Source organism: Moschus berezovskii, chromosome 26, assembly GCF_049115385.1.
Source record: "Moschus berezovskii isolate FMDL1 chromosome 26, NW_MosBer_1.0, whole genome shotgun sequence".
NCBI lineage: Eukaryota > Metazoa > Chordata > Mammalia > Artiodactyla > Moschidae > Moschus > Moschus berezovskii.
In genome coordinates, this window is record NC_142485.1 from 21,684,698 (window position 1) to 21,699,381 (window position 14,684).

At 37.1% G+C, this 14,684-nt stretch overlaps 1 protein-coding gene across 2 annotated transcripts in view; it reads right to left on the reverse strand.

Moving 5' to 3' along the window:
* The window catches only part of DLC1 (DLC1 Rho GTPase activating protein), a 441,468-nt gene that overhangs the window by 311,052 nt on the left and 115,732 nt on the right, over positions 1 to 14,684 (reverse strand). For both annotated transcript variants that reach the window (XM_055416517.2, XM_055416516.2), the window contains exon 3: positions 4,705 to 4,854. In XM_055416517.2, the coding sequence (XP_055272492.2) occupies positions 4,705 to 4,854 (150 nt within the window). The remainder of the gene's footprint in view (positions 1 to 4,704; positions 4,855 to 14,684) is intronic.

The following is a 14,684-nucleotide window of genomic DNA, read 5'->3' on the forward strand; positions in this document are numbered from 1 at the left end:
TCCAGCAATTCAATGTTTGGATATACATCCAAAGGAGATGAAATCACTGTCTCGAAGACACAGCTGCACCCCTCTGTTAATTGTTATATTATTCACAAAAGCCAAGACACGGAAACAACCAAAGTGTCTACTGATGGATAAATAGATACAGAACATGTGATATATATATATATATATATATACACAAATATACACACATGCACACACACAATGGAATATTGTTTATCCACAGAAAAGAAGGAAAATCTGCCTCTTCTGACAACACAGAAGGACCTAAAAAGCACTATGTGAAATGAAATAAGAGAAACACAAATACTGTATAAGTCTCACTTATACGTGAAATCTAAAAAAGGCCAAAACAGAGACAAGGTAGAGTGGTGGTTGCCAGGGGCTGGGAGATGGGAAAAATGGGGACACGTTGGTCAGAGGGTACAAGTCTCCAGTTATAAGGTGTTTAAGTTATGGGGATCTAATTTTCACTTTTGTGACAATATTAACATCACTCTATTATATATTTGAAAGTTGCTAAGAGATTAGATATTAAGTGTTCTCACCACATACATACACACAGGCACACAATTGTAATTATACTAGTTGATGGATGTGTTAACTAACCTTATTTGGTTATTACTTTGCAATTAAAAACTGTATCAAATCATTACATTGCATACCTTAAATATTGTTATATGTCAACTATATCTCAATAAAGCTCCAAATAGAAATTTAAAAAGTGGAAAACAAAGAAAGTGTATAAAATACATACAAAAGAATAAGAAACGTGAAACAGAATACAATAGTCTTTAAGTATGAGTGTGTATAAACATATAACCCTAACCAAATTTCTCATTCCTGAGTGATTTCAGACTAAGGGCTACATATTCTTTTATTTTTCCATGGGAAAGACATTTTACATTTTACCGTAAGAGAAAAATAATGTACTAAAATTTCATATTGAATCAACATTAAATGGATAGTCATAAATAACAGGTAATTTATAAACATCAAATGCATAATCCTAAGTAGCAGGTAGTTTTTAAGCCATTTCTATTTGACATTTATGTTTATCAGAAACCATTTGCATTAATTTTCCTTCCTATTTATGAATTAATTAGGTAAATAAGAGGGTAACCTTGTACCTTTCTAACAATATAATAATTCTGAGGTAAAATAATAAATATTTTAAAAATCCACCACTAATTGTGTTTTTACCATTTATAGACAATACTGTACTGTTCTATGTTCACAAACTCTTTGGAAGATATTATTATCATCACCTGATGGATGATGAAGCCAAAGCTTAAAGCAAGTAACTTGACTAAGTTCACAGTCTGTGGCAGGACTGACATTAAAACTCAGATCTGTCTGACCCTCACGTGTCCAGCTCTATTAAGGCAGGCTTCACAAATGTTAGCTCTACCCTTATGAACCTATTCGCAGGGCAGGAAGAGAGACACAGACACCGAACAGACGTGAGGACACGGTGGGGCAGGTGGGGGGATGAACTGGGAGACTGGGATTGACATATGCACACTACCAAACATAAGAGAGAGAGCTAGTGGGAAGCTGCTGTACAGCACAGGAGCTCAACTTGGTGCTTTGTGGTCACCTAAATGGGCAGGACTGGGATGGGGTTTGGGAGGGAGGTCCAAGAGGGAGGTATACAGTGTACATATAGCTGATTCACTTTCTTGTACAGCAGAAACTATACTCCAATAAAAATACCCTTATTTTATTTTTAAAGCCATTCTTTAAGACTACAGCTCATATATATATATATATATATTTTTTTTTTTACCACTCCCTTTATTATAGAGAATCTGCCTGCAATGTGGGAGACCTGGGTTTGATCCTGGGTTGGGAAGATCTCCTGGAGGAGGGTATGGCAACCTACTCCAGGATTCTTGCCTGGAGAATCCCCATGGACAGAGGAGCCTGGCAGGCTACAGTCCATAGCGTCACAAAGAGTTGGACACAACTGAGTGGCTAAGCACACAGTGCATTATATGTAGAACTCACTCTAACCTTTTCTTACAGATAATTTCAAACTGAGGTCACTGTTTCATTGTATGTCTTCCCCTCCCTCCTAAACTGTAGATTCACAGTGGAGTATAAGGATGTGTCAGAGGAGGCTTCTCTGAATCTGGGACAGAGCTCCTTGGTCGACAGTCAAGGTCATAATCATCTGTTATAACCCACTTATTCCATGGCACAATTATCAAATGGAATGGAAATCGCATGTGGAAAAATTTTTGATGATGAGAGAAGGTTAAAATTAGCTTTAAACACCAAGGAACAGAAATAAAGAAAAAGGGATGACTTAGAAAAACACAGAGACCAAAAAGAAATTTTGAGGGATTCAGGCTATGTCTTATTCATCTTTAGCCCAGTGTCTGGTGTGAGTGAAGACATGGGAGAAGGAAAATGAATTAATAAATACCAAATATGTCGTCTGTATCAGACCTTTGAATGTATTTACATATCTTCTTTCATTAACTCCTCCCAACAAGCCATTAAGTAGGAAACAATCTCTCCTGCTTTTACGTGAACTTGAAGTTGAGAAATTAAATACTTTTCTTATGTTCTCAGACATTCAGCTGCAGAGCTGGCATGTGAACCCAGGCTGGCAGACGCTAAAGTTTATGTTTCTACTGTATTATTGGGCTTGTTTCAATTATCTGCTGAACTAAAAACTGAGAAACACGTTTTGATTTACAGAATCAACCACTGTTCAGTGAGGATGGTGATGGTCCATGAGACAGTGCATGTGATATAAAATCCAGTTTACACTTGAAATGGAGGGAGAAGATATAGATGTAGGCAAATCCTAATCATCACCCACCTTAGCTCTTATTTTGTATTGTCTTTACCTTTCAACAAAGAACCACATGTAGCAGGTAAGGGCTATTTTGCTCTCTGAGCTGGAGACAATAATATGGAGTTTTATTTAGCAGAAATCTGTGCTGCGCTTTTTTTCCCTAAATACCAAGTACTGAGGAAAGGTCAACATAGAAGGAAAAGAAGAACCATTAAAGAGATAGGGAGAGATTAGCAATGCAAAATAGAAAACTTTAAAAGAGAAAATGTATCCCACATGTACATTAAAGGCAAAAAAGTACTGAGAAGGATCTCCTATCGAAAAATAGGGCTTTATATTTATTGAAAATGATGAAAATAAGCACAAAGTGAAATGGTGAAAATGAGCATGTCGCGTCTCTGCACTTTTCCTCTGCAAACAAGGTTAAAACACCCTTCTCATTGGTCTTCAGGAGGCTACTTTGGTTGTTTCCTTCACTCGGATGCCTGTCCTACTGAAGTATGTGTGAAACACTCTGGCACCAGGGGAGCAGTAAGTGATTCTGTCTGGGAATACATATGGAGATTTAGGGGACTTCACTGTAAAGATAACATCCAAGATGAATTCTGAAGGATAAGGAAAAATTATCCATAAGGTCACAAACAAGAAGAAAAATGTCATTTCTACTGGCTTTCTAGGTCTAGACTGAAGTATTTAAGGTCATATTTTTTTCATTTTTAAATTAAAATTCTTTTTTACTCAAGGTATCAGATTCCCATAATAGTCAGCTATGAAAAGAAGTATGGGATAGTGGTTGAATGACATGGCTCTTGTACATACAATTACTAACTTCTCTATTCTTTTTACTCTGAACAATGTTATAAGAAATGAATGTGTTAGCATATGTAATGCACACTATGTAATGCATTCATATATACTAAGGTTAGCTACTAATTTAATTTGCTTATTTGCTGTGGAATATTCTGTACCACAGTCAGAATAAGTCTTGAATAACTTCATAATCAATAGTAGAATTATACAAAATAACTTGATACAGAATAGTTCTATTTTGGTAGGTTCTCAAAAGGGGTCCATGGCTTAATTATAAGTAAATTCTACCATCACATTTGCTAGATATGCAAAAGCTAAGCCATTTAATATGAACATAATATTAAATATGTGAAATATATAGACATTTTGTCTATAAGTCTATTTGTGTCTTCTAAATTTTATCTTGGGTGTAAGAGTCTATCTTATATGAAATTAATGCACAGTAGAATAAAGTTTTCACCTCTGTCCTATTCATTTTGTTTCACTGAGTGAATTTTAGAGTGTTCTCAAGTTGATTTCAGGTAAATTCTTTCTTGTAACATGCTGAGTTAGTTCAGTCAGCATTCATTCCTCCATCCATCCACGTGCTTACGCATCCACCCATCTACTTGCCCACTCATCCACCCACTCATCCACCCACTCATCCATCCATCCAATCATTCATCCATTCATCCACAGATATTTATTAACCATCTTCTATATTCAGTGTAAATTTGTGGGATATTGGAAATAAAATACTAAACAAGATAAACAGAGCATCGCTCATGGTGTTTACAGCCTATCAGAGAAGACTGACAATGAGGGAAACAACAGCAATGAAGAGAATTTGATCACTAGGAAGCAAAGGAACTTCCCAAAGTGACCCTCTTTCCTGTCTAATAATAACCATTTTCTTTTGAATCACACACGTCTCTTATGGACTCTGCGTGAAGCCTTGAATGATTTGAGTGATCTTTATGGAACACTATCAGGGTCACATGCGGGTAGCTTGGGCCATCCAAGATGTTTCATTCTCAAGAGGGACTCTATAGATGCAGGGACACATTCACATGCAGAGAAGCGGGAGGTGGGAAGCTCACAGGGACTTGCCGCCGCACGTTGGTTGGTGTGCTGGACGGAGAGGAGCTGGAGCTGAGGGCATTCTCAATGTCCTGATCAAGCTGGTCCAGTTTCATGATCAGCAGCACCATCGAGTCTAGTCGCGCCCTATCTCGATCTTCTCTTATTTCCTGAGGAACAGAACACGCCGTTACTGAATCTGAAAGGCCATTTCTTGGAAAGAATAAAAAGCTCCCTGTTCTTCAAAGGGACACAAAGAACACAATAATAGGCAGTCTTCTATTTAAGGGGGCAGGAACGTTCTATTCTGTACCATCAATGGGCTCTTCACTGGGAAAATACCGACCTCCTGCCAAGAAGGCATTTTTACAGGAATATTAAATATATATTTTCTAGAGCAAGGCACAATGAAAAAGAGGCATAACACCAACGATACTGATACATTTACTATTTTCAGATTAATTATTCTTGGGAAAAGTTGTATATTTACTCTTCTTTTGTCAAATCGATTATACACACAGATCATTTATAACATACTAATAATTGTTTTCAGGTTAGACATTTAAGGATGCATATAAGATAATATTTTTGGATGACTATTTCTGAGTATAGTAAAAAAATAGGAAAAGAATCAAACAAGGCAGAAATTTTTGTTTGTTTTGTTTTTTGCATGAGGCCACTTACTGCTTTTTCAAGCTATGTTATTGCCAATATTCATTTTCTTTTGTTTTAATTTTATTTCTAATACAAATTTATTTAATTGGAGGCTAATTACTTTACAATATTGTAGTGGTTAATAAGCCAATATTCATTTTCAACCTTCTTTCACATACTTTTGAAAAAAAAAAAAACCTCTACAATCACATGAATTGTGGTTACTTACTTTGAATTCTCTATAACACAGACATATATTTATGGAAATATTTTTTCTTATAAAAATAGTTAAGCTTCTCACTGACCATACAGAGTTATTTGCACATGACTGTTTACTATTCTTGTGTGTTCAAGCCATTAGTGTTAGGAAACTTTAAAATGTTCTGTAATGTACAAAGTATCAGGGTTGGGCAGAGTAAGGGTAAATGAAATAAAAACAAAACAAAACATGAAAGCACTGTAAGTTTCCTTAGAAGCAAGATCTACTGAGAGGTGTCACAGGCTCAGGACTAGCACTTTTGAGGTAAATTGTCATTTGTGACTCATGTTGCCATTTTCTCATCTAAGATATTTACCTGGGTGAAATCAGCTTTGAAGGGACCATCAGCAGTGACCTCAAAGGGAAAGTCTACTGTGATGAAAGCCTGAAGGGTGTGGGTACAAGGGAGTAGTTAGGAGGTTTTGCTAAGGGGATGGATGAGTAGTGGCATGAATGAGGTGACTGCTTGAATCAGGTCTTTGATTTTGTTTTTGGACTTTTTCTTTTAATCACCCTAAATTCCCTAATCACCATTAGGGCAGACCCCAAAGAACAAGGACTAGGGTAACTGCATGGAGTCATCTAATGCCATAGGGGTCTCTGTACTTCAAACACATAAGGTAAAGTAGACTGTTAATATTAACAAAAACTATTTTTCACAAGTCAAATAATTGGTTTATTAGACTAAGTTGGTCAAAAAATCATTAATTCAGCTACCATTAAGAAATTATTTGGGTAGGCTGAACCTGTGCTTGGTTGAAAGTTTAATATCAAACTGAAAGATTTAGTCCTACTTCCATAAAGTCATTAATTTGGAGAATACATTAAGAATTTTTCTGAGTTATGTTAATTCCCTCAGAGTACTATACTATAATTAGTTCTTCAGTTTCCTGTCATCATCTGTGTAGTCTAAAACATTTCATGAGGCTCTGACAGAGAACTGCAGAAATTTTATGATCATAAAGTTTCACTGTGCTTAAGAAGGGCCAGGATATTTGCAAACAGACCCGAACATCACTTCGCATCATATTCCGCAATGCTACAGAACTTTGTTATATTTTTTTAAATGTTATTTATAGTAAAACCCTGCTTATACTTTAAAATAGAGTCCCAGAAATATTAAACATTTTTAATTCTCTTCTAAATAATACAGATAATGGAAGAATCTGCCTGAATAGAAGACTCAAAATCATCTTAATTACTCCCTCAATGTATTTGCTTATATAATTTCCTTCTCATTTAAACCAAACTTGTGTTTGGCAAGGTAACGTTCTTTGCATATCTCTGCATTCACGTATGCTTTTGTGATTGTCTTTCATTCACCACTTATAACATCCTCAAGCACAAAGATGAGGTTTTACCACCAGGCAGACAGAGTCAAGTTTTACACTGCATATGCAACACTTTTACAGGAATAAAAATATTAATGAAATCAATAGGAGCCAGTGAAATAACATTTCCTGGAGTGTTAGAAAATATGTCTTGATATTTTTCCAGCTACTAAGTTAATGTTGGATAAAACAGTATACCCTGAAGCTATCCTACCGATCAACAGTAGACTTAGAAACAATTTGTATTAACTGGATGCTGAGATTGTGCTTTAAAACTTTTTCAACTCCATGGGCTGAGCATCTAATTATTTTAAATGACCTGCCAAAAGAATAAAATCAAGCAGCTTTGGTCTAAGATATTTCTTTAGAGAAATAAGCTTATCGCATTTCCCTTTCATTCACGGATGCTTCCTTGCTCATCATCTATTACAACATTCAGCCTGAAATGTAAAGTATACAGACTAGTATCAAACATTACACATTAAACATCACAAAATAGAGTTGGCTACAAATCAGATGCTTCGGATAAATCTTTTGTCCTTGTTGTTAAAGCTCAAGTATGAATATTTTGCAAAGTTCTAACTTTTCATATGTCCATGGCTAAACTCCAGCAAATAGCTCATGGCTGAAAATCTGTGTGTTTGCAGATTCTGGCAAGGTTGAACTCCACAGCAGAGCTTTCATTTCATGCTGTCACTACAGGCCAGGGGAAGAGGAACTTCTTAATGAGCGAGGCTGCCTTAGTTCCATGTATTTCAGTAATTCAATCCCCTTAAATCAAAGCCAAGATGTGAAATTTTCTCCCCTCCCATCTTCCCTGCAGTCACAACTGTTCTGTGAAAGGGGACAAAACGTTCATCAGTGAATAAGAGATAGAAAATCTCTGCTGTCTTCAATATCACAGTCAACATGAGAAGACATAAGGAAAGTAAATGCATATACATAGTTTCTGATAGGAACAAGAGTAAGAAGAAAATAGATAGGGTAATGAGGGTATACAGTAACTGCATGGGAAGTGTCCCATCTGGTAGAGTGTGGTCAGAGAAGAGCTTTCTGCCGAAGTAAGAGTAAACCATGATGGAGATAAAAAAAAAAATGAGGTAGAGGAGAGAAAGACAGAGAAAAAGATAGAAATGGAGAGAGAGAAATAAGGACGGCAGGGAGGGTGCGAGCCGGGGAGGGAAGGGAGGAGGAGGAGGAGAGAGGGGAGTAGAACTGGAAAATCAGTGTCTCATGCAATCAGTCTTCCCATGGTGAAGAGTGACATGAGGACGCTGAGGTGAGAACAAGTTTGGTGAATAAGAGGGAGTGAAAAAAGGTTAGGAGAGCCAGGAGAGGGAAAGTGAGTGGGAGCATGAGTGGGTGCTAGGACAAACTGAGGCTGACTGTAAACAGGAGCCAAACTATATTCTGTTACGAAGGTCACTGTACGGAAGTCGATTTAATTATTTATGTAGCAGGGCCACAGGCAGGATATAAGCAAGTGAGTGATTCGGTGTGTTTTTTAAACTTTCAGAGTTCTTGCCACATTCTGACAAGCAAACATGTTTGGAACCTCATCACATTTTATGTGCAGCAATGCCACACAACTAATACAGGTGAAACAGTTTAGTTTATCCTAAGATGATTCTTCTAGTTCTAGCCATAGTCCTTTTTTCTGCTGAGCTCCCACGTCACAGTGATTATAAGGAAATAATAGACATTTTTATAATCAAGTCCTATACATTTTGAGATCAAAGTGAAAAAAGAAATAACTGTTTAGGGATCCTATTTCTTGGAAGTAGGGAGTGAGTGGGCAGTGATATGTCAGAAAATCTTTAGCAAGTGGATCTCCAAATAAAAAGAAAGCCCTAATTTGTAGTGTGTGCTGATTTTTCTGTAGTGTAAATATATCCATGGCCAATTTCAAGCTCCCAGCTAGACATTACTGAATGCAGTTTTGGGAGAGATGCACACAGTTGGCTCTTATGGTCTGTGGTGAGTTTAATGCACAGGGGCTCTGACACACACACTAGAAGCGGGGACCAGTAGGATAGTGAATCATTCTTAGAATCTGACTTGAATGGAAATATTGACAATTAAACCAACAGCTGTAATGAACGTGTAGTCAACATAATCATATATTGAAATAATGCATTTTATTTATCTGATGCATTTCCTCTCCCTAATATTTGCTTCCATTGCCCAGGTAGAGTTCAGTATATATTGCAGGTTTAAATTTAATGACCTTCTGGAAGGTTCTCTGTTTTTCTGGTAGCAGCTCCTTTATCTACCTTGTTGTTATTATCCCTTATCTATGTGCACAAAATTCCCTAAAATGTATTATCATGAACATATCTATTTGTATTTTTACTTAAGTAAGTCAAAATTCATTTCTTTAGGTTACTCATTATGTCACTTGGATACTTCATTCAACACCTGAGACTTTAGAAACCTACAGGTCCAGGACAGTGGTATTGGTACCAATGTTCTGACTTTGCAGATGAGGAAAGTGATTCCAGTGAGTTTCAGGTCCAGGTCACATTTCTGTTGGTAAATTGGCAGGCCTAGAGCTGGCTCTCCCTGAGGCTTGTCCTACTCTCTTTCCACTTTGCTTTCCTTCCATGATTAGTTTAGTAATCATTTCCACATCATGTGTACTCTCTTCCAACTCCCACACCCTGGTTTATATTCTTTCTAACATATAGAAACTATGTTTTGGAAAAACGCCAATGACCACAATTTATTACAAGATATCTTTGAAGCATCTGGTCTAATTCTTTATGCTTTTATTTCACAATCATTCAAGATATGTTTATTGACCATCTACTGCATGCACCGCATCGTTTCCTAGGAAGCTACCGCTTTCATATCTTTACAGTATAATTTTTAGAAATGCTGTTGTTGTTCAGTTGCTAAGTTGTGTCGGACTCTTTGCAACCCTATGGACTGCAGCATGCCAGACCTCCCTGTCCCTAACTATCTCCCTGAGTTTGCCCAAGTTCATGTTCATTGAGTCGGTGATGCCATCCAACCATCTCATCCTCTGCCATTTAGAAATGTTATGGAGACAGATTCTGCCTTCTTCTACCTTCCCAGTTACTCCCTCCAGAACTAGACAGACTAAGTAAAGCCTGTTCCATGCAACAGCCTTTCAAATATTTGAAAAACTATGTTGCACCCATTTTCTTTTTCATGGTAAATCATCCTAGTTCCTTTAATTTTTTCTGTTATATTGTTCATACATATATGAAAACACAATTCTAATGTTTTCAAATCCTTATGAGTTCTGTTTACTCTTCTCTGGATATTACACAGTTCTATCAATGACCCAACTAATGGTTGGTACCAAGGATTAAATATATTACTTTACATGATTTCTAACCATGAAGACAGAGAAGGCAAGTATTTCTCCATGTTCCATATACCCTCTTTAACAAAGCCTAAGAATTAAGTGCCTGTTTAGAACATGAACAGGCTATTCTTAATGGGATAGTCTCAATCTGCTTTTTTAATGAGAAGGATTTTTTCGGCTGTGAGTTGACCTTGAGTCAACCATGTGATATATGTCTCTTTCTCCCAGTACGTGCCTGTGTCCTGCTAAGAACAGAAACATCCTGTTGTCTTGAGACTATAACCAGCTGTTGTCAAGGTATAGATAATGTACATAGCTGCCATGGAACAAATCTCCAGTTGTATCTTTTTCAAACACAAGTCAGTGTATACTTAGGCAAATTACAAGAAAAACCTCCCTTCAATTTGATCTGTTGTCAAAACCTAAGATGGCCAAGCCACATGGTGTTAACTGGGCAATTAGAAAGAGCTCCTTCTTTACTCCCTTGAGCTACTTAGTCCCTGGGCAGTGAAGTCACTTTGATCACAATGGTATCGGGGGAGATAAACAGAGATTTTAGGAGATCATTCTCTCCAGGGTCATAAACTGGAATCCTTTGAACAGGAGCTTCTATGACCCCTCTTTCCTTCCCTCTGAGGAAGATAATTCTGTCCCTCTCTCCTTCTCCAAAGGCTCTTTATTGAACAGCATAGAACACAGCACATACGCAGAGAGTGGGGATAATGTGTAAGTTATTGGACATTTCACAGACTGGGCAAACATGAGGTCGAGAGCAAAGGGTGCCTCCCTTAGAGCTGCACAGGCTCCCTTTTCCTTATGCCAAGCATTGGAAGGGAACCAAGAAATTCAGTGAAATACCCGGATGCTTCCAAATAGTAGATATTTGGCTTAGCAAATTCAGCACTGCCTGAATGTTCTGCTTGTCAATGAGTTGTGGCATCCCATAGACAGGCATTATAAATTAAAGGCTAGGCCAGGAATAGAATTAAGACTTCCTGATTCACAAGCCAAGGTTCTGGCCTCTACACTGTCTTTGATTCCATACACATCTTACTGGCTATTCTGGGCTGCTAATACTCCTTGCTCACCCGTAAAAGAAAGAGACCTTTCAGCAAAAAGCTTGGCTCAACTTCACTCTGAATTATTTGATCTAAAGCCAGCTGGACTAGTATGAAATCTCATATTAGTGTTATAAATTTCATTTGACAATAAATTCCTCATTCTAGACTTTCTTTTTTAACATAATATCCTGCTTGAAGAATCAGAAAGTGATTAAATCTTTGTTTCTTCAGAAGCAGTGAAGATTTTCATCTGAGTTGACTGGCAGAAGCTAAAAATAATGTAATTATTTTATGCCAGAATTTCTAGGCAAGTTCAGTAAGTCAGCCTTAATTTTTATTCATGTGCATTTTGAGATAAAATTTATACATACTGGTAATCAAGGTAAACAGAGGCAATAAAAAAAAACACAACTACTACCTACCACTTGAGAGATATAGTCTGTTCAACCACAAAATCTTTGTATGTTATCTTCAAGGAATAATAACATATACCAATATCATTTTAATATTAGATGATAGAGAGAGATAAATATTACCCTCATTTAAAGGTATGTACATTGTAGCATTATATTAAGTGTCTATGTTCAGTTCAGTTCAGTTCAGTCGCTTAGTCATGTCTGACTCTTTGTGACCCCATGAACCGCAGCACACCAGGCCTCCCTATCTATCACCAACTCCTGGAGTCTACCCAAACCCATGACCATTGAGTCGGTGATGACAGCCAACCATCTTATCCTCTGGCATCCCCTTCTCCTCCTGCCTTCAATCTTTCTCAGCATCAGGGTCTTTTCAAATGAGTCAGCTCTTTGCATCAGGTTGCCAAAGTATTGGAGTTTCAGCTTCAACATCAGTCCTTCTAATGAACATCCAGGACTGATCTCCTTTAGGATGGACTGGTTGGATCTCCTTGCAGTCCAAGGGACTTTCAAGAGATTTCTCCAACACCACAGTTCAAAAGCATCAATTCTTCGGTGCTGAGCTTTCTTTATAGTCCAACTCTCACATCCATACATGACTACTGGAAAAACCATAGCCTTGACTAGATGGACCGTTGTTGACAAAGTAATGTCTCTGCTTTTTAATATGCTATCTAGGTGGGTCATAACTTTTCTTCCAAGGAGTAAGTGTCTTTTAATTTCATGGCTTCAATGACCATCTGCAGTGATTTTGGAGCCCCCCAAAATAAAGTCTGACACTGTTTCCACTGTTTCCCCATCTATTTGCCATGAAGTGATGGGACCAGATGCCATGATCTTTGTTTTCTGAATGTTGAGCTTCAAGCCAACCTTTTCACTCTCCTCTTTCATTTTCATCAAGAGGCTCTTTAGTTCTTCTTCACTTTCCGCCATAAGGGTGGTGTCATCTGCATATCTGAGGTTACTGATATTTCTCCCGGCAATCTTTACTCCAGCTTGTGCTTCTTCCAGCCCAGTGTTTCTCATGATGTACTCTGCATATAAGTTAAATAAGCAGGGTGACAATATACAGCCTTGACGTACTCCTTTTCCTATTTGGAACCAGTCTGTTGTTCCATGTCCAGTTCTAACTGTTGCTTCCTGACCTGCATACAGGTTTCTCAAGAGGCAGGTCAGGTGGTCTGGTATTCCCATCGGTTTCAGAATTTTCCACAGTTTGTTGTGATCCACACAGTCAAAGGTTTTGGCATAGTCAATGAAGCAGAAATAGATGTTTCTCTGGAACTCTCTTGCTTTTTCCATGATCCAGCAGACGTTGGCAATTTGATCTCTGGTTCCTCTGCCCTTTCTTAAACCAGCTTGAACATATGGAAGTTCACGGTTCACATATTGCTGAAGCCTGGCTTGGAGAATTTGAGCATGACTTTACTAGCATGTGAGACGAGTGCAGTAGTTGTGCAGTAGTTCACTCTCTATTAATCTCCCCTCCCATTTAAAAGGGATGTGGAAAAAAACTGGTCACACATTTGCTCAATTTTTAAACTTCAGCGAGGCTTCAAATGGAACATTTCTTAGCCCAGACTTTGTAAATTTCCTACAGAGTCTCCTAAATGGTTTCAAGTGACATTTATACAGCAGGTCCTAAGGAGCACTTAGAAGTGGCCAGTGTGAACCAGGAGAGAGGTGGATGGGCAGCAGTTCCTCTGTATCCCAGGGGAATCTGAGGGTGATTTCCTCCACTGGCTTTAAAGGCTCATTTTTCGTTGGGATATAATTTCTAGCTAAGTAATTTGGTAAGCATTCTGTAACCAGTTTTCACTTTAAGTGCTAAAGCTTTAGATTGACATTCAAAGGTCAATTAATGTATTTATTTATTTAGACACAAAATCAGCCTTTATGGATTATTCTGTGTTCTGTGTCATCATGCCTACATGATAACCTGCAAATCCCTGTAGTTTTTTTGTTGTTGTTTTGTTTACAATTCTCAGAAGCTCTTTGCTAGCTCAGATATTAAAGGATACAGGACTTACTCTGGTTTGAAAACATTAGGAAAACATCTACTTAATATTAAAATTCCATAAATTATTTCCAAGAGTATTATGATGGTCTTTCCTTAGGTGTAGATAACAAAGAAAGGAAGGCATAAATAAAAATTTATTTCTTTTCCAGAAAAATACATGATTTAATTTAGAAGAAAAGTCCTGTACTGACCTCACTTCTGTCTACTTTTCTAATTTTACCCCTCAGCACTTCCTGATCCTGTCCAGTGTTCCTCAAATTCAATCATTCTGAGGACAACTGCATATTTCTTTATATTTTTCTTTAAGTAGACTTAATGTTTCACAGTTAAAAATGCATTTCTAACCTAAATGGGAAGGAAATCTAAAAAAGAAGGGATTTCTGTACATATATAACTGCTTCATTTTGATGTACAGCAGAAGCTAACACAATACTGTATAACAATTGTACTTCAATAAAAAATTTTTTTAAATGCACTTTTAGGATCTGAATAGACATTTTTTTCAAATAAGATGTAGAGATAACAGATACATGAAAAGATGCTCAACATCATGAGTTATCAGAGAAATACAAATCAAAAAAGTATCAGATATCTCTTCACAGATAGTTGTCAGAATGGCTATTATCAAAAAGATAAGAAATAATAAGTGCTGGTGAGGATGTAAAGGAAAGGAAACCTTTGTTCACTGTTGATGGGAATGTCAACTGGTACAGCCACTATGGAAAAATGTACAGAGGTTCCTCAAAAAATAAAAAATTGATCCAGTCATTCCACTTCTAAGTATTTATCTGAAGAAAATAAAAATACTAAATGGAAAAGATAAATATATCATGATATTCATGGCAGTTTTATTTAAATAGTTAAGATATGGAGGCAAGTGAAGAGTCCAATGATGGACGAATGAGTAAAGAAAATGAAGAAAACT